Source organism: Acartia tonsa, chromosome 5, assembly GCF_053477335.1.
Source record: "Acartia tonsa isolate MP-2025a chromosome 5, ASM5347733v1, whole genome shotgun sequence".
Taxonomy (NCBI): domain Eukaryota; kingdom Metazoa; phylum Arthropoda; class Copepoda; order Calanoida; family Acartiidae; genus Acartia; species Acartia tonsa.
Genome location: NC_137264.1, coordinates 48,476,400 through 48,495,453, shown reverse-complemented (window position 1 = coordinate 48,495,453; position 19,054 = coordinate 48,476,400). Strand labels below are relative to the sequence as shown.

General features: G+C 32.1%; 1 protein-coding gene across 1 annotated transcript in view; it reads right to left on the bottom strand.

The window, feature by feature from the left end:
• Window positions 1-1,024: 1,024 nt before the first annotated feature.
• Window positions 1,025-19,054, bottom strand: part of LOC145319694 (amyloid-beta-like protein) — a 201,179-nt gene continuing 183,149 nt past the window's right edge. The window contains exons 16-23 of the mRNA XM_080161986.1: window positions 17,290-17,382; window positions 13,823-13,928; window positions 7,037-7,120; window positions 6,407-6,477; window positions 4,682-4,760; window positions 4,141-4,290; window positions 3,807-3,866; window positions 1,025-2,808 (exon numbers count right to left, since the gene is read on the bottom strand). Of these exons, the coding sequence (XP_080018112.1) occupies window positions 2,755-2,808; window positions 3,807-3,866; window positions 4,141-4,290; window positions 4,682-4,760; window positions 6,407-6,477; window positions 7,037-7,120; window positions 13,823-13,928; window positions 17,290-17,382 (697 nt within the window). The 3' untranslated portion in view covers window positions 1,025-2,754. The remainder of the gene's footprint in view (window positions 2,809-3,806; window positions 3,867-4,140; window positions 4,291-4,681; window positions 4,761-6,406; window positions 6,478-7,036; window positions 7,121-13,822; window positions 13,929-17,289; window positions 17,383-19,054) is intronic.

Below are 19,054 nucleotides of genomic sequence, written 5' to 3'. Positions count from 1 at the left end.
ATGACGTAATGTTAAGCCGGGATTCGAACCTATCACCTCCCCGACGACGGATGTGCTACGTGTTGAGCCACAGTCGCGAATTGGGGATGAAAAAACTGAAATAGGCCTTCGAAATTTCAAAATTAAGGGAGATGTCAATGGTTGTTGAGTTCATACTTATGTTGATCAATGATAATGTATGATAGCTTCGCGCAATTTTGACAAGGCTGATTTTCATCTGTACACACATAATTCTAATGATTTTTCGGACCATGCATGGAAAGAAAACGAAGTAGCGGGTTTCGTCGTATTTCATAGTAGCTTTTCTTCTATTTTTAAGGCAATTTCCTAACCCTGCAGGGCAATCATTAACATTTACCTAACCTGAAATAACCCATCAAAAGTTGCTATAAAAATACGACAAAACCCGGTACTTCGTTGCCATTCCATGATCCTATTTTTCTTTCTTCAGAATACATATCCTTACCCTTCAACTGACCTTGCATGCAAAATTGCAATTATATTCAAAGAAAAAAATCCGCTTTCAACTTTCCATTTAAAAAATTCAATTTGGGTTGTACTTTATACAAGAACAATTATGTTTTTCAGTGGTGCAATTGTGAATAAATATATAATCATGTGCCTAATTATTACAGGAACCAATATAAAATTTTTAGAAATAGAACAAACTTGCAAAAATTAATGATCAGATTTACGAACAGTCATTATTTGTAGAAAATATATAAATTATATAAAAGTTATTGTCTTAAAACTGTCAAATTCATGATCTAAGGGATGAGACAATGGCCGATAAATTAATGTTACAATCATGATGCACAAATTACCTCTTCTGTAGATTACAATTAAAGGTTGAAAAGTTTAGACACTCAACTTGAGGAACCAACTAATCAAAATTCAAAACATGTTCAAAAAGTTGTTAAGGGAAGGAATAAGAAAACATTATCATAAAACTTTGGGATCTATTCATATAAACAGCCTACCTGGTAATTACAGAGTAGCTTCACTACTGAAAATTAAAAAACACGAATTGTATGTTTATTTATTTTTAATTTTTGTTTATCATGTGTAGGATTTGAGTTAATATGTATAACAATATGTATATTCACCCCTGCCTGTAAAATGAGTTTGAAATTACTGAAAAACCTTAGATGAAACTTAGTGTTCAAATCTTTAATTTCTAAGATTGCATCACCTCGCAGATTTTCAAAAAAAGTGAATGATTTTGTTAATAAATATCATTGAGAAACAAAACTATTGAACTCGGGTTATTTCATAGTTTTCAAACTCATAATCCAGGAAGGCGTGTTGTTTTATATGGCACGGAGTTTTAACATCTAGGGACATTATTCAAGGGATCTAAGATGGTGGGCAATCACTGCCGCCAAATATATAAAATTAGCATAACCTAAAATCATTAGACTTTGTCTTACCCTTTTAAAACCATCTTATTATTTGCTAAAAAGAAACATTTTGCGGCAGTGATAGTTCATAAAATAAAACACAGGCTATTCAAAAAGTGTATATTTCATTTTAGAGACGAAAAAATTTAAACTTTATCCTGTAGAATAGGAAATGTAATCAAAATTTATTTTTAAGAGTTAAAATTTTTGTGTTGTCTCAAAAAATAAAAATAGAGTTTTATTAAACATTTTTATATTACTGTTAAAAATTATATAAATTGCATTGAAAAAAAAACTATGAATATTTACCTTAAATAATGTCATTATTATATTGATTTTATGCCTTAATAAAAAAGCAAAATTGACCCCTTGAAATTATCCATAAATAATCATGATATTATTTCAAATAAAGAATAATCAAATTGACTTTATAATTGACATTTTTTTGGAATATAATTATGAGATACTGGTTAATTTAGGAGTTATAAATAAGTGTTAATTAAAAAATGTTGTTAGCAAAGCCCTATTTTAACAACATAGCATTTTACATTAATTTTAAGTTTTTAAGATGAAAGATTAGCCTTTAAATTGTGTCTATACAGTTAAAGTTTATTTTTCATTGTAAATAATAAAATACATTTTTATTTAACGAATTGTAAAAATCAAAAGATACATGAAGTTTATCAAATTAGATATATAATAAAAAAAGTGATAGATTAAATCTTTTTGGTGAATTTTTTTTCTAAATATGTTAAGATTAACAAAAAAATTGACTTCTACTAAGCGGATTTGAACTTTGTAAATGTAAGTTGAAGTGTCGCTATTATGTGACATTTTCAAAAAATGTAATATAATAAATAAATCACAAATATACCATTCCGTTTAAAAAAAAATGGTATAATGTTTATGCCACAACTATCTGATTTGGTCACCAAAAAACTAAGTAAATCATCATATTTTGAAAATTACATAGTAGAAAATATCTTTTTTTGATATACTTCATAGAACTTTAATTCAAATAAATGTTTTATGTACCAGTAATCATTTTTACATTAAAACTGTAAAATACATGAATTAATTTTAACTATATACATGAAGAAAGCTAATTAAATTTAAACATTTTCAAAGGTTTAAAACGATAAAAATACAAATCTAAAAAGGCTTTAAGGTGAAATATCAAAAAAACTTTAACACATAGCTTCTGAAATTTTTTTCAGTATCAGAATAATTAAAGTATTCTCTTAAATGAAAATCACTGGTCTTGTATTTATGAAAAAAAGTTTTACAGATAAATAAGGAACACATAGAAATATTAACTGAGGGGGGGGGGGGGAAGGGGAGGATGTAGTTGAAGTTAAGCAACTGTGGCCTCAAAGTATCTGTAGGTTGGATTTTCATACCCGTTCACCTGAAATATTAAATAGGTTAGAAGAATATTTACAAGAAATTAATGAACACTATCTTAGATAGCAGGTGAGTAAATCATATTTCCCCTACAAAAAAACGGCATTATCGACGGAAGGACAAACAAACTACCAAATTAAGTAAAATCTCAAATATGACAAAGTTAAAACACATATCCAGTAAATGTAAAATTTTATTTTATTTTATGTTTTTCACATTTTGTGGCCATGTCTTTGATCAGTTCGTAGGCTTATAATCAATGGCGTGCACAGGTTTTTAGAGGGGGTGTAATGGAGACAACTAGAGGGTTATTATTTTATTTTCATTGAGATTTGTACAACCCCCTGAGCAATCAACATAAACGAAATTCAAACAAATGCACTTTGTTTGTTAAATTGACTCACCCCCCCCCCCCTACCCCACCCTCCTACTGCACGCCTATGCTTGTAATGTTGAATTATTAGATCTAAATCCTATCAATTCATATAGATCTTATATATAGCCGTGATGGTTGTCTGGTCACGTAAAAGCTATAATGAGATAATATAACATATTACATAAAGGCCAGGAATGATATGGATAACCTCTAGGTTATTTGTTTTTTTGGCGTACATAAGCCATATCTTCGATTATGGATGTTTTAATTATAATCTATATCTAGAAGTTCTGACTAAGCATAAAAGTAAGTAAGTAAAAAATGACGTCTACTATAAAAATTACTAATGATAGGCCAAAACACAGACTAAAATTTTAATGGTATGCCAGTATACATTTTAATTGACCATACTAGGCACTATAAAAAGCTGCTTTCCAAACTTTAACTGTTGATATTTTATATCTAACAGAGCAGCGCAATGAATATTTTAATTTAATACAAATACAGACAAAGATTCGAACCCATCATCTACCATCATCATCGATCAACCCGAAAGCAGATTTGCATACTTAAGATTATTTTCTCCTGCATTGTGCCATCCCTTTATCCCTGGTGTAACTGTATACCTGCATTGAAGAGATATGTTTCTCCTCAGGACTGGCGTACGTTGGAACTTCAAGAAAACCCTAAACAAATAATACATAGGATGTCTGTGTGTCCATTTAGATCTAATTTAAACTATTATGTTAAACCGGGAAGGGATCAGTTATTTTCATTTAAAAAATATCTTTAACAAATGTGAAGAGTTCTAACCTTGCGGGGCCCTAACATTGAATGGTACTTAACTTAAAAGTAACCTAACCTATTCTAAATAAAAATGTAATAAAATAAAGTAATGTGAAGAGGGGGACAATATATCTAGCCCCCCCCCCCATTTCCCTATTGTAATGAAATAATTACCTCATGAGATCTGATATTTGAAATAGCCGCCATTTTCCTCTTGTGGAAGACGACCCCCAGAATGAGAATAAGCGCCACGGAGGCAACTCCTGTCAACACAACAAAACCGGATCTTGACTCCTCCACGTGGATGCTGGAGATCTCGTAATCCTAAAAAAAATGGATAATGTAAAAAAAATTTTCTTGTAGATAAAGCATTTTTATTATAATGGCCACATTACAATTAGATAATGACCATAATACCAACTATACTAATTTTTAGTACAACATCATTCAACATACCTTTACACATACACACATTCAATTAATAGTGCATCAATATATTTTAAAATCTTTACCAATTGTTTCTTTTCTACTTTTCCCATACTAAACATGTCATCGTTTGTATTGCTGTTGTTACTATTATGTCTCATTTAAAATGTTTATAATTGCTACAGAACTTATATTCATTGTCAGAAAAATGAACAATAATGATCTAGTTAAAAGAAACTGCCCTACTTGAAGAAGCGCATCTACTCTACAACTACATATGTGTACGTACCGGCTGTGAAAGACCCAGTGAGTGAACCTCAGCGTTGCTGTGAATGTCTCTGTCCTCTGTCTCGCTGAAAACCTCGATGCTAGAATAAAATTTAGAATTGATCAAAGATATTGTTTAAAATAAACTAAGATGATTAAAGTCTCTCAACAGATTATGACGTCATACGATAAAATAACAAATAAGAGGCCAGCATAAATTTTACCATTGGTCAATTACAGTGTATACTGGCCTCTCATTGGCTTTTCTATCGTATGATGTCATATTCTATTGAGGAACTTTAATCATTTTCAAACAGAAACCCATTTGAGAGAGGAAGCGCCGGAAAGTGTCATATGTGACGTCATAAAAATACGTCGAAATCCATCTCTTTTTTAGAGGTTTCCTTTCATCCTTTTTATGACGTCACACTTGACACTTTCCAGCGCTTCTATGTTGAAAGATGGGAGTGAGACATATAGAGCATAAGTAAATGTACACACTATGAATAAAATTACACAACAAGATTAGTCATATTGTTGGAAAAGTTTGAGCTCTTCTTGTACAAACCGATTAAGAATTATTGATAAAAGTCCCGCACGGATGGAAGAACGTGATTATTAATTTGTATAATATGTATTAATGACTGACTAATATTTTCACAACGTTTGTTTAATTCATTTCAATAGCTATATTTGGAAAATTAGTGTATTCTACAATTTATTTGATTAGGGAAAAATCTCTAATGAAGTTCTTCATTTATCACTAGCGGCTTCGCTCCTAGCCTCTAGGGGCTTTGCCCCAAGAGTTTTGATCAAACCATTTTTTCGTGTTTTAGATTTAAAAGAAAAATTTAAAAAAAAATTTCTTTTTTTTGGGGGGGGGGGGGAATTCTTTTTTTGGGGGGGGTAGTCGACCCCACTAATTTAATTTTAGTTTTAAAAAGAAAATTTTTTTTTTTGGTGGGGTTGGGGGTGTCCCACCCCCCAAGAAAATAGTTATAAACCTTCCCGGGACCTATGAGAAGCTACCCTGTAAAGGAGAACCCGATCGGTTCAGCGGTTAGCGAGATCCTTCGCTACAAACAGACAGACAAACAAACAGACAGACAAACAAACAGACAGACATCGTTCTACTTTGTATTATAGATTATGGTTTTCTTTGTCTTCTTTTTTTCTAACAAGGAAATGGTCAATGGTCTGCTGTACACTTATTCATATATTTTTGGCTCCTTACATTTGTAGTAGCGAAGCTACTCTATATTGTGCTTTAATGGCGTTTTTCCTTTTATTTAGAGTTGCAGGATTAAGACAATGGACAAGAAAATAATTCTTAAATTTTATTTTGTAGAATTTGGCGGATTTGTTGTCCATTTCCACTCTGCTTATGTCATTTTTGTCCCAATCACCCTCCCTCTAAGTTTTTTTTATTAATAGTCAAATCACTTTTTTATATCCTTTTAATCATACTTTTCTTTTATCGCTATCCTCAAACTATCACATTTCTTTAAACTGCCTTCTTTGCATATTATTGTCCTTGTATATGTGATAATTACACAGTATTATAAGCATATGGGTATTCTACTAATCAGTATTCGTGCACAATATTACATAATTAACACATACATAAATCATGGAGGAATAGAACAATGGCAGATAATTCCATCTTCCCCAAAGCCATTTAATCTGTGCATATGGAATAATTTTTACTAAAATGTTTTAAAAATGAAAACAATTACAAAAAGTTTACCTTGGCATATTTGGAAGATCAATTTTCTTGATCCTAATCCGCAGGTCTTCATTAATCACTCTCTTTGCGTTCTAAAATATGAAAAAAACTTTATTTTAAATTAAAGAATTCTGGTATTTTCCCTGGAAACGACGAGTTGACCTCAGAAATCCCTGCCCTTATTTTCATAAAGGCCTTTACTGAAAGCACTAATCCAAAGGGGCTGTCCTAATCAATGGTTAACCTAACCTAACCTAAATAAAAAACATTAGAATTAATTTACAGCACTTTGACATCACCAAAGCATTTGACAACAAATATAACGCATAATTAAGTATGTAGTTTTATTTCCACTTGAAAAAAAAAGTGTAATATATTCAATTTATTTTTCTATTTTATTATAAATATTTATTACTAAGACAATTAAGCATGTTATTAGCATAGCAATGATATTATTTAGCATTAAACAGTCAGTATATTGGATATCTAGCAGTTTTGCAACAAATATACATTAGATTTTTTCAGAATTAATCTGTTTTTTTTTTGCGCTTTATGTTTTAATATATCCTTGTTTTTTTGAAGTGCAATTCAACATAAACAAATATTTTGAATAATCCAATTTGATGAGAGAAATAAAGATAAAAAGATTACCAGGACTTTCTCTTCCTCCAATTTTCTTTGAAGTTCTTTTTCTTTTTGTATTCTCAACAATTTTTCTTTCTTTCTCCTCTCCTCCTAAAATTTAAAATGATGTAATGTAATTCTTTTGTTGTTGTAAAACTACTTTATAACTCATGTTGTCTGTCCATCAGTAAGTAATGGCTGGCGGGTGATTTTGATAATAACATAACATAACATTTATTTGACTTTAAAATTGAACACAAAAGTAAGGAATCACAAAGTCAACTATGACTGTACAAATGCGTAATGCCTTTTTTTATGAAATTTATTAAGACTCAAATTACAATCCTTGATTCAACATTTTTCAGTTCTGGCAAGTGCTACTCAATAATTTTGACGGTATGTCCGTCATTTGTCCGATTGCCACATAATTCCACTGAGCGACTTTTACAATAACTTATTTATAAATCATTTCGACCCATCGCTTGTCGGTTTTGCTCTGAAAGACATTAAAAATCAACACAAAAAACTAACCGATTTTAATGAGCTTATATCTTTAACTTACTTGGTCTGTCGGTCTATCTGTAATACCTACGAGGGCTTCAAATTTCTCTGCTAGACTAAATACATTTTCAGACAAACCCCAAACTGTCCAGTTTTGAGCAAGACGATTCCAGTTACGTCATATACGTTTCGGGAAAGAAAAAGGGAAGGGGGGAAGAAAATCTCTTCAAAAGAGATGGGAGAAAAAGGAAGAGATTTTCTTTCCCCCTTCCCTTTTTATATGACGTCACAGGAATCGTCTTGCTCAAAACTGGACAGTTTGGGGTTTGTCACATTTTCATAACTTTTATTCAAGATAAATTTATTAATGTTTTTGTGAAGTTAAGTTTTCCCATTCAACATCATCCTACTAGCTTTGCCCGTCTATCAGTAACGTTTAGTAAATTGTTACAAATCTATGAGCTTCGCTAATTTGGATGTTGGTATGGTTGGTTTTTATTCAGTTGTTTTGATAAAACAAGATTAAATAATACTTTGCTTTCATTATGGTTATACTTACATAATTACAAATTTGAATACGAAAACTGTCTGACCGCCCGATAAGGATCTCTTTACAGCGTAAAGGGAGACTAGACTATACGTTAGGCAAGTATAAGTAAGACCCCAGAGAAGACTAGACCTCCATATCTTAACCGTAGCTCACCTTCTGATAATAAGATGGTTTTATTCTAATTTCCTAAGGGACAAAAGAACCCATTCTATGGAAATGTTAAAACAATACTTTTATAACAGGACCTTTTGCTTCTTTTTGGCCAAGAAATTCCAAATGATTTTATTATCATGGACTAATAATTATAAATCATAGAAGAGGAATTATGAATTTCTAAAATGTCCAAAAGATCTCCTAATTAGTAATGTTTAAAAATAAAATATATATAAAAGAAAGGTCAACGTGAATTTTTCCATAAAACTTGGCGTATAATATAATGAAGATGAAAAGGGCTAATTAATTTATTTTCTATTCATCCAGAGCCCCCGAAGGCATTTTTTTCTTTTCTATTCTCTCTCAATCCTCTAACTTCTTTATTTACAGGGTGTTCATTAGTTGGTCCTATGACAAACGCAGAAGTCCCAAACGCAGGAGTGGACAAACGCAGGAGTGGACACTTAACCTAACATAACCTATTTTAGACCTTCTTTTTTTTTAATGTCTAACCCCTCGGGGGGCATTCATATCTAAACCTAACCTAATCGGAATAGAAATACTTAATTAAATTAAAATTTTAACACTCCTGCGTTTGTCCACTCCTGCGTTTGTCCTGGAACCCATTAGTTAATACAAAATAATCCTTTGAGCTAAATAAATTTATAGGACTCAAGAAAATTATGTGCTTCAACTAAAAGTATTTTGTTAAAATTTTCTTTACACACAGACATCTTAATTCTAAAGGTTGAAATTCCATCAAAGTAAAATTATAGAGGGGCACGAGCTATATATAACTATGTTCGCGGGTTAAGAAACCTGTGCCGACTTCAATTGGGTCTTTGAATATCAGCCAATAACATCGGAAATATTAACACAGCCAAGTCATTACAATAAAAGCAAAAAACAATTGGCTAGCAGACGAAAAAGGGCCCTACCACTTGAATCAGGTGGTTGTCTGGGTTATTCATCTATACTTATACATTTATTGATATTATTCTCCTAACTTGTACCTAATACCTTGAATAGTATATATGCGCCTATCTAAACCCGAGAAGCTCTTTTTCTTTATCGAAATCGCTTTATACTTTATGCATCAAAAGAAATAGGTGTGCTTACATTTCCGAATAAATATATATATTTCTATTTAGCAGTATTCAAATATAAACGTTATAATCAAACGTTTATGTTTTGATTAAAATAAGTATTTATTTATTTATCTTTTTGTTAATTAAATTTTGTCATTTTTGTCAATCTCTAAATATGAAGAAAAAAATTACCCAATCTGTATACAAATGGTTGATTATTGGATTGTGTCATATTGAAACAAAAAATTAAGATTCGATAAAAGTATCAATGTTTTAAGCCAGCAAATGAGAGAAGGTGACGATAAAACTTTGGGCACTATAATGTTCACAGTCCCTTAATCTCCTTCCTGTATTAAGTGGACGTAAGCCATAAAAAGTGGCGATTTATTGTACTGTAAAATTTAGGATATTTTGCGCAATTGTATGCCCACCCCAAATTTCCTCTCCATCACCATTTTTCTCCCATTCACGAATTCATAGAAAAATTAAATTGAATCAAATTTTGGCTAAAGAAAGGATAGGATCAAGTCTGAAATGCATTATTATAAACTAAATTAACCCCTCTGTAGATCAAAATTTGGTGATAAACTAAATTACCCCCTCTGTAGATCAAAATTTGGGTATAGTCCCTTTTGTGGCAACGCCCCTGAAGGGGCGTCTCGTCGTAATTTCACAGTAGCTTTCCCTTCTATTTCTAGCCCCTGCAGGGGGCTCTAACCCTGCGGGGACAATTGCCTAACTCTGCGGGGCAATCACATAACCCAACTTAACCTAATCTAAAATAACCTATCAAAAGCTACGATGAAAATACGACGAAACGTTCCTTAAAGGGCGTTGCCACGACAGAGACTATTCCCCAAATTTTTTGGAACCAACTAATGGAGACATAATAAAAGTATCCATAATTTGTAAGCAAGCGAATGCGAGAACGACTTTAGAGTAAAATACAGTCCAATCCAATGTCTCCTGGAAATACGAAAGAAAGACGTATTTTAATCAACCTTAGCTGTTCACAGGAAACGGCTTGATAAACGGCATTAAACCTATCAATTCTAGAGATCTTTTTGGATAATACAATAGAAGGTAAATTGATATACAATATACTTCCCCAATGTATATAAACAAAATTACCCATTAAGCAAAAATAAAGGAGAGTATAATGTTTATAAAACTTTTGGTAGCAGTATAATTTTCATCCCAATATCCTCTCCCTTCCTCATTAATTCACAGCTATGCCACAGCAAACGTAAACGTTATAAATGACCAATTTTTGTAACGGTTGTAGCGGTTTGCAGCCGTCAGCTTGACATTAAGCAGCCGTTAATACTGCCGAATTATACCTTTCTTCGCATATTTGACTTGATTCAAAAGATCTATAGGTGGATGGATGGATGAAGAGAAGTTTTGAATTTTTGAATTGGAAATGCACAGAAAGTAAGCAGTAGAGTATTAAGGATTAAAAAGCAGGAGAAAGGAAAAGGTAAATTCATAAAATTGGGTAGCACTTAAGTAGCTGTCCATAGAGACCTAGCAAAATTGGGTAAGATGTCACTGCTTTTGGCCTTACTATTCTATTTAAGTTAGGAAATACCCTGTATCCCATCTCTTTTCTAGGGAGTTTCTTCCGCAAAGGAGCTTGGCATATGGATAGTACTAATTTTATATTTGTAACCTATAAAAGCACCGGCTAAAAAAACTGGTTTTAATCTTATGATTGTACATTTTTATATTCGTAGAAAGCTGGATATAATACGATGCTAGAAAAAGTTTTTTCGTATGGATGAGAACCGGTTCTTTTCCACCGGATTCGAATAAATACGAGAAAATGGATTAAACATTTATAAACTTTTACTTGACACCTCAGCATAATTCAGTGTCTCTTTATACCTGGTGATATTAGCAAGGTTAGAGAATTCAGCAAAGCAACAGAGAATCAAAAATAAGGATACTCATCTTTAAGGTAGATAAATAAAGCTAGTAAAAGGATTAAAAATATGTTATATAAAGTATTAAGGTTTAGATTTGTTCGTTAAGATTTCCCTAACGACTAATCCGTTTAAGTTTTCCATTTCTTGGATGCTTTATACGATTCCCAGGCAGGTTTTCATCTTTTGTATTAATTAAAGTCTCCTTAGGTGCTAGGGGCGCGGCACTAGTACTTTGTACGTTTGTCACTTTGGTTTTTATTGGTATTTTCAAAACTTGTGATTATTTTCCGAATGCTGTCATCCATGTTTATAAATTTTCTCTAACTTTAATTATTTTTCGGATCATGAAAAGAAAACGAAGTTTCCGGTTTTGTCGTATTTTCACAGTAGCCTTTCTCCTATTTCTAGCCACTGCGGGGGGCTCTAGCTCTGCGGGGCATATTTTCTAACCCTGCGGGGCAATCATTAACATTTACTTAACCTAATCTAACCTAAAATAACCCTTCAAAAGCTACTGTGAAATTTCTTTCCATGATCCTATTTTTCTATAAAGAGACTTTCAGATTATTAGACAATTTATCTTACTTTAAAACCTTTAAGTAAAAAGTCAATGAAAATAGAAGAGTAAGATTTGATCAAGTCACTAAGTAAACATTATTCAAGTTTAAAAGGACAATATTTGTTTGTTAAAATCGTCATTTTGATTATAACTTTGCAACACAAATACTATTAAAATAAATAGTAAACATAATAGCGTAGAAACTCAATAATAATTAATAGTCCGTACTTCCAATTAAAAATATGTTGGGTTTATTTAGCGTTATTGTTATTTTCATACTTTAGTTACTTTGAAATATTGATTCCTATGACAATTTGGCACAATATTATCATCGAGACATCCATATAAAAGTAAATATTAGTCTATTTCAACGCTATTATATGTAAGAAATGTACAGCTATTCGCAAGATCTTAAACCCCCAAGCACCTATTCATAGACCACCGAATACTTCCCCCGCCCTTTCTATTTTCAAAAATGTTTACAGAAATATTCTTCTATCTATAAATTGAAATGATGTAGGGTTCCATTACTATTGGAAAGGCTCCGCCAATTCAACTGAATATTAAATACTGAAGTTGAAGATAAGTTATGGAAGCTAGTAAAAGTGGCTGACTCAGATTATGATGTCAAAAAAAATTAACCAATGAGAGGCCACTATAAATTTTACCATTAGTCAATTACAGTGTATACTAGCCTCTCATTGGTTAATTTTTTTTGATTCATAGACGTCCAAGGGGGGGGGGTAAAGGGGTGATTACCCCCCCAAATGAATTTAGGATGCATACGGCACCCCCAAAATTTTGGATTTTAAATTTTTACCTTCCCCAAATAAAAAAATTCTTATATGAAATAAAAATTACCTCCCCCCCCCAAATTTTTATTTTTAAAATTTTACCCCCCCCCCCAAATAAAAAAGCTTGGACGCCCCTGTTTTGACGTCATAATATGAGTCAGGCATTTTTACTAGCTTCTAAGTTATGCTTTTCAGAGAGAGAGAGGGGACAATGGACTAAAAATAAAACTTCCCCGAAACTATATAGACTTGTTTAGGCCTTTGGTAGCATACATTATCAAATTAGAACCAGGGAACACAAAATAATATTCTTCAAAATTTTCCCCAAACAATTTTTATCCTCTAAATCAGAGTTTTGTCGATCATAAGTGGGATAAAGATTAATTTAGCACCTAATGGCCAATCCCTGTCAGTCTCCTTCCCTCAATTTTAGATACATTCACAGTTGCCAGAAACTTTTCTAGAGAATGCCAAAATAGAATTAAATTTTACTAAGTAGCGATATATATGCATTGAATTAAAGCAAAAAACAGGAATCTTTAGAAATAGTTGACCAAAAATTTATGTGAATATTGACTTGGTACCAAAGGGAGTGCTATAAATTAGGGTTGGCAATCCGGATCCGGTATCCGGATCCGGAATCCGCCCAATTTTTGGCCAATTTTGGAATCCGAATCCGGAATCCGTTTTTTAATAGCGGATTCCGGATTCTTATTTGGTAGGCTAAAATTAGCGTCTTGAGTTTTTTCTTTCAACTCCTCCTCTTTGAAGGCAAAGATTTTCATTATTATATATAATATCTTTTAAAATCTGGTTCGATTCTCGGAAGTGAATTATAGAGAACACCAAAAACATTGATTTTTAGCACAAATGTATCACTTAATTTTTAAATTTAAAAAAAAATCCTTTTAAAATATTTAAATAGAATCCGGAATCCGAATTCGGAATCCGCCAAAAATAAGAATCTGGAATCCGCCACTTTTTTTGACGGATTCTTTAAGAATCCGGAATCCGAATTCGGCCCAAAAATTCGACGGATTGCCATCACTATTATAAATATAGAGATTTTGAGATGTATTTACTTAATGTCGTCTAAACAAATGTAATACGAATACAGACTTCAAGACAAAAGTTGTGCAATCTAGGATCTAAGGATTTTTCCTTATTTTTAAATTACACAAAGATAAAGAAATTTTCGTTTGGATTATCTGTCTTCGATAAAAATTAAGAATTAGCAAACCTGTTGTTTAATTCTGTTCTGTACGTTAGTACGGTAGCCGTTCAGAATCTCCTCCTCAGTCTCTTTGTTCATTGTGAAGCGAGGGGCTGGGGTATCATCGGTTGCCCTAGACACACATTAGATTAGTTATTTATCGTATTATAGAAAAATATCCATGGATAATGAAATGAAAAATTTTAAGATCAAATCTAGTTAGTACTCTTAGGACATTGCCAATAATACGATAAATTGCATGCTTTTTCAGTAAGGCTCAGAGCCAGTTGTTTTACATGTGATTTTAATCGGTGCCGAAGTAATACTGGAAAAATGATCAATATTATTTTCTTAATGTGAGCGTTCATAATATTTTTTCTCGTATGCATTCGAATCCGGTGGATAGGAACCGGTTCTCATCCATACGAAAAAACTATGTCTTGCTTCGTATTGTATCCAGCTTTCTACGAATATAAAAATGGTTTTAATCTTATAATTGTACTTTCTATATCCGCGGAAAGCTGTTTATAATACGATGCGAGAAATAACTATTAACTGTTTTATGTCGAAACCTTTAATATATATAGAAATAACTGTCTTTTTTAATTGTAAGATTTGTTTTACTAATGAAAAACTAAATTTTAGTTTATTAACATAAAAATATGAGAAAAAAATCAATTTCTAAAACTAGCACGAATTCAAATTGAATTAATAAAATTTTCTTATTAATTAGATTTCATATTCAAATATTGTGAAACAAGTATAATATTATTCATAAATAACGCAGCAAAATAAACCATCAACATTATTATTATTGTTATATCCTTATACTAAAGTAACAGGATGTCTCTGTGTCTGTGTGTTTGTTTGTACTGTAGGATCTCGATAACCGCTGAACCGATTGGGTTCTCCTTAACAGGGTAGGTTCTTATAGGTCCCGGGAAGGTTTATAACTATTTTGGGGGAGGGTACCACCACCCTCCCAAGAGAAATAATAATAAATCGAAATTTTTATTTTAAGTATAGACACTCCTACGTAACATTGCGAGGTATCGTATAAAGAGACTCTTACGCAACATATCGTAGAAACTAAAACGCAACAACATTTAAAGTGCCACGAGAGGCTTCTAGGGGCGTAGCCGCTAGTTGTAAGAAAAGTAATGGATGTAATGTTACATATGAAATTCACAGAATAGGAAAGGTGTAATACTTTTGATTATGTGTTTTTTAGTCTTTAAAAAAAGGGTGTTTCTGAGTGTCTAAGAAAAGTGGAGAATATAAATGGTAAAAAAGGGACGGAATGACGGAACATACGGAAATATACAAATTAAAGAGTAGCTTCACAACTGAAAATTATAAAATTTATGAGCAAAATTAAAACTAATTGCGTTTTAAAAATTTTAATATGGATATTTGATAAATAATTCTAAATATCTAACAATGACAGTTTTATCCATTATTAGCGCAGCTTCAGCAATTGTAGAACAAAAAAGAATCAATAAATTATGGTTTTAATGACTATGATATGATGCTTATCCGATCATATAAAGCTGTAAGGTTTATTTGTTTGTCCTTCAAAATCTTGCTAACCACTAAACCTACTAAATTCTTCCTTTCAGTTTTGCTAGTCCTATTGCCTTTTAAGTTAGAACTTGAGAGCAGCTCCATTAAACAAATTGTTTCATAATGTAGTGCCATCATAAAAAAAAACTAGGGTTGGCCCGCATACTTTTTTTGGCCGGATATATGGCCAACGTTCGATATCCGGCAAATTACCGGATATCCGGCAATAAGCCGGACATCCGGTATCCGGAAAGTTTCAATATCCGGTATCCGGCCAAATATTGAAAATGGCCGGATATCCGGCGCAACCCTGAAAAAAAACCACATAGTGTTGTAGTAGTGGCTGCGTAGAGTATTTAATCTTTAATTAGTGCACTCTGGATTTCATCTCTATAAACTCTTAAGGGATAGAACAAAGGACTACAAATTGAACGGCCCCTTAGAGCTCAAAAAATCGTTTTGCATAATTGTTATCTTAAATAAAAGTAATATTTCATTTTGCTTGGATTGTAAAGTTAATGTCCAATAATTATAATCTATAATCTACAAAAAGGGTAATTATGTTTATCATAACTGAAGGGAAATTTAATTTAACCTCCATTGTCCTTTCTTTACATCCTTGGATCCCTTGTTATATCATACAAAAAAAACTTTGCAGTGATGGACAAACCCTAATTATAGAGTAGCTGCGCTCCCAACAAAGGAATATATATAATTTGACATTTTCTGATTATTAAAAAAGTTTGTATAATATAATATAAATTGATTATTCGGTGGAGATGTAATAAAAACTTTTGTATAAATAGATTAATGTTCAGCTTATGAGCGTCCACAGAAAACAGCTAACAGTAGAGAGACATTGACAATTGAATCTATAGGTATTGTAGCAACCATAATATATAATGTATATTTAAACAAGGATGACAACCTTCATAAATGCGAAGCTCTGAAACGGTAGTACAAACGGACATTAAGAATTGTATAGTGTGAGAACTGAATAATCAGAATATAAATGTATATTAGTCGAACCAAAATTGTAAGTGAATTTGTTGAAAAACTTTTTGATACAGGATAATGTTTATGGGCATACTTACATTTTTAAGACTTGATTATAGAGTTGCTTTGCTTATAATATTGTACTTTGTTGTCCAAGGAATCAATATACCAAAAATCAGAACAATCAATAATTAGATCACTTAATTATTGTTAAAAAAGTAAAAAATCATAATGTTTAAAATGAACGTACGGACATTCTGGTAATGATTATAAAGTTGCCACGCTTTCTAAATCGTACCTAACTACAACAGAAATTACCATGCAAAGTTTGAAATCGATAGGACAATTCTTACATGAAGAAAGCTATCCGTCTCGGACGTACTGATTGACCGACCCTAATGATAGAAAAGCTTCGCTTTAAAAAAAAATAGAACAGTATACGGATATACAACATGGCATACCAAGTATATGTCAATAGAAAAACGTTGAGGCATTATGTTAAGCATAACATCTTTTATGTAATGCATCTTGGCGACATAAAAAGTGTTAATTTTGTAAAGAACAATATCTTAAAGATTTTTTTTATAAAACAAAAAATGGACAATAACATTGATCTAAAAAGGTGATCTTATGTAGAGAATCATATTAACAGTCACTTATACATATTATTTATCTATGAGATATATCATGAGATATAGTGGCTTCGTTTCAAAAAGTGGGTGTAAATTTAATAGGTTCCCCCCACCCCCCCCCCCCCACTTCAGAAGGACTTGAAGTGCGGATTGCAAAATCTCCCTTAAAATGGCATAAAACCTTGCCTGGGATATACCAAATTTACCTGGATATTGGTTAACAATCCTACTGTACATATAGACAAACTTCCTATTACTTTAGAACATAGAATTTTTGCGGTATTGTATAAAGTTGTTGCTTACCTAAGTTCAATGAGAAAATCTTCCATAAGAGGGAGAAGTTTTACTCTGAGATCAGGAAACTTGTTCAGAAGACTCAAACTCTCATTCATTATCCTGTAACAAGTAAATGGGATCATGACTGTAATATAAAGAATTTGGATCATGGAAAAAAAACGAAGTAGCAGGCCAAATTTTCTAATCATGTGAGGCAATCATTAACATTTACCTAACCTAAAATAACCTATCAAAAGCTACTGTGAAAATACGACGAATTCCGCTACTTCGTTTTCTTTCCATGATCCAAGAACTACAAGGGGTGTAGGGAGGATGTTGACACCCACTGATATAGTACGAGGTGGTACAGTAAATTCAACCAATTGACTTAAACATAAAACTATTAAATCAGAAATCTTACTCAACTCTATCTGTATGTAAAAGTCTACTTTAACATTTGGATTGTGTTATTCTGTATTTCCAACACGATCCAGTAATTGGTATCAAAGTTCTTAAAGTTGGCAACGCATTGTTACGTTCCCAAATGAAATGTACATTTGTATAGCAATTGGTATTGATTTCTAAATAAAGGAATTCACTAAAAAAGTCAAAAGAGCAAAATCGTATTACTTTCTTGATATTTGTGTCAAAAGCTTTTCTAAAGTCAAACTGTATCTAAATATCTATTTTCAAATTTTAATTCTTAGGAAGATGATTAAAGTCCCTCCACAGTTTATGACGCCATACAATAGAATAACCAATGAGAGGACAGCATAAATTTTACCATTGTTCAATTATAGTGTATACTGAGCTCGATCTTTAAATCGTTTATAGGTGATTTAAACCGGGGCGATTCATTTGGCGCACCATCAAATTATTAATATCAATCTTTAAATCGAATTTGCATGGGTGATTTGAATCGGGCAGTGGCGCGGGCCCGGCGCGCCAATGCCACTCACCGAGTGGCATTGGCGGTTTAAATCGGGGTGATTTATTTAATAAATAAATATTTTTTTTTAATTACTTTAATATTTTATTGCAAAACTATCGTGAAAACATTTTTATAGTTATTTTTAAAATAAATTATATATATTATGTTTTATATAAAATACTATACTGACACGGTATTTTATATAAAATACCTTACTGACACTGCTTAAGTAATAAAGTTGTACTGGCGCGGATCGATATTCTAGTGAGTGCGCAAGCGATTTAACAACACCGCACCGAAAATCTTTTAAAAATCAGGTGCGCTGTGGCTTACCACCAGCGCGCCTATGGTTCACCTCTGAATCGCCCCGATTCAGCGCGGCATAAAAACGATTTAAAGATCAAGCTCTGGCCTCTCATTGGCTATTCTATCGTATGACGTCATAATCTGTGGAGGGACTTTAGTCATCTTCAATTCTTATTGAACTTGATTTTTTCCTTATCTTTTTAGTATAGAAGCTACCCTATAATTAGCTTTCTCTGTCTGTCCGTCTATCCGTCTTTAATACTATGGAGAAATGGGATTTACTCGGCCACTATTAAAGATATAATACTGATTTTTAGATGAAAACACCCCTCCCAAAAGAGAATATTTTATTATATTCTTGAAGTCCTTTCTGTTTCTGAATATTATATCAAATACATTTGGCCGTGTGTCCATCAATGTTTTTTGCGTGTTTTTTTATAATAAGGGTCGGTCCGTCCGTACGTCCGTCCGTCCGAGATAGATAGCTTTTATTCGTTAATTTAGGCATGTTAGAATTGTCTTATCGATTTTAAACTTTGCATGGTGATTCCTGTA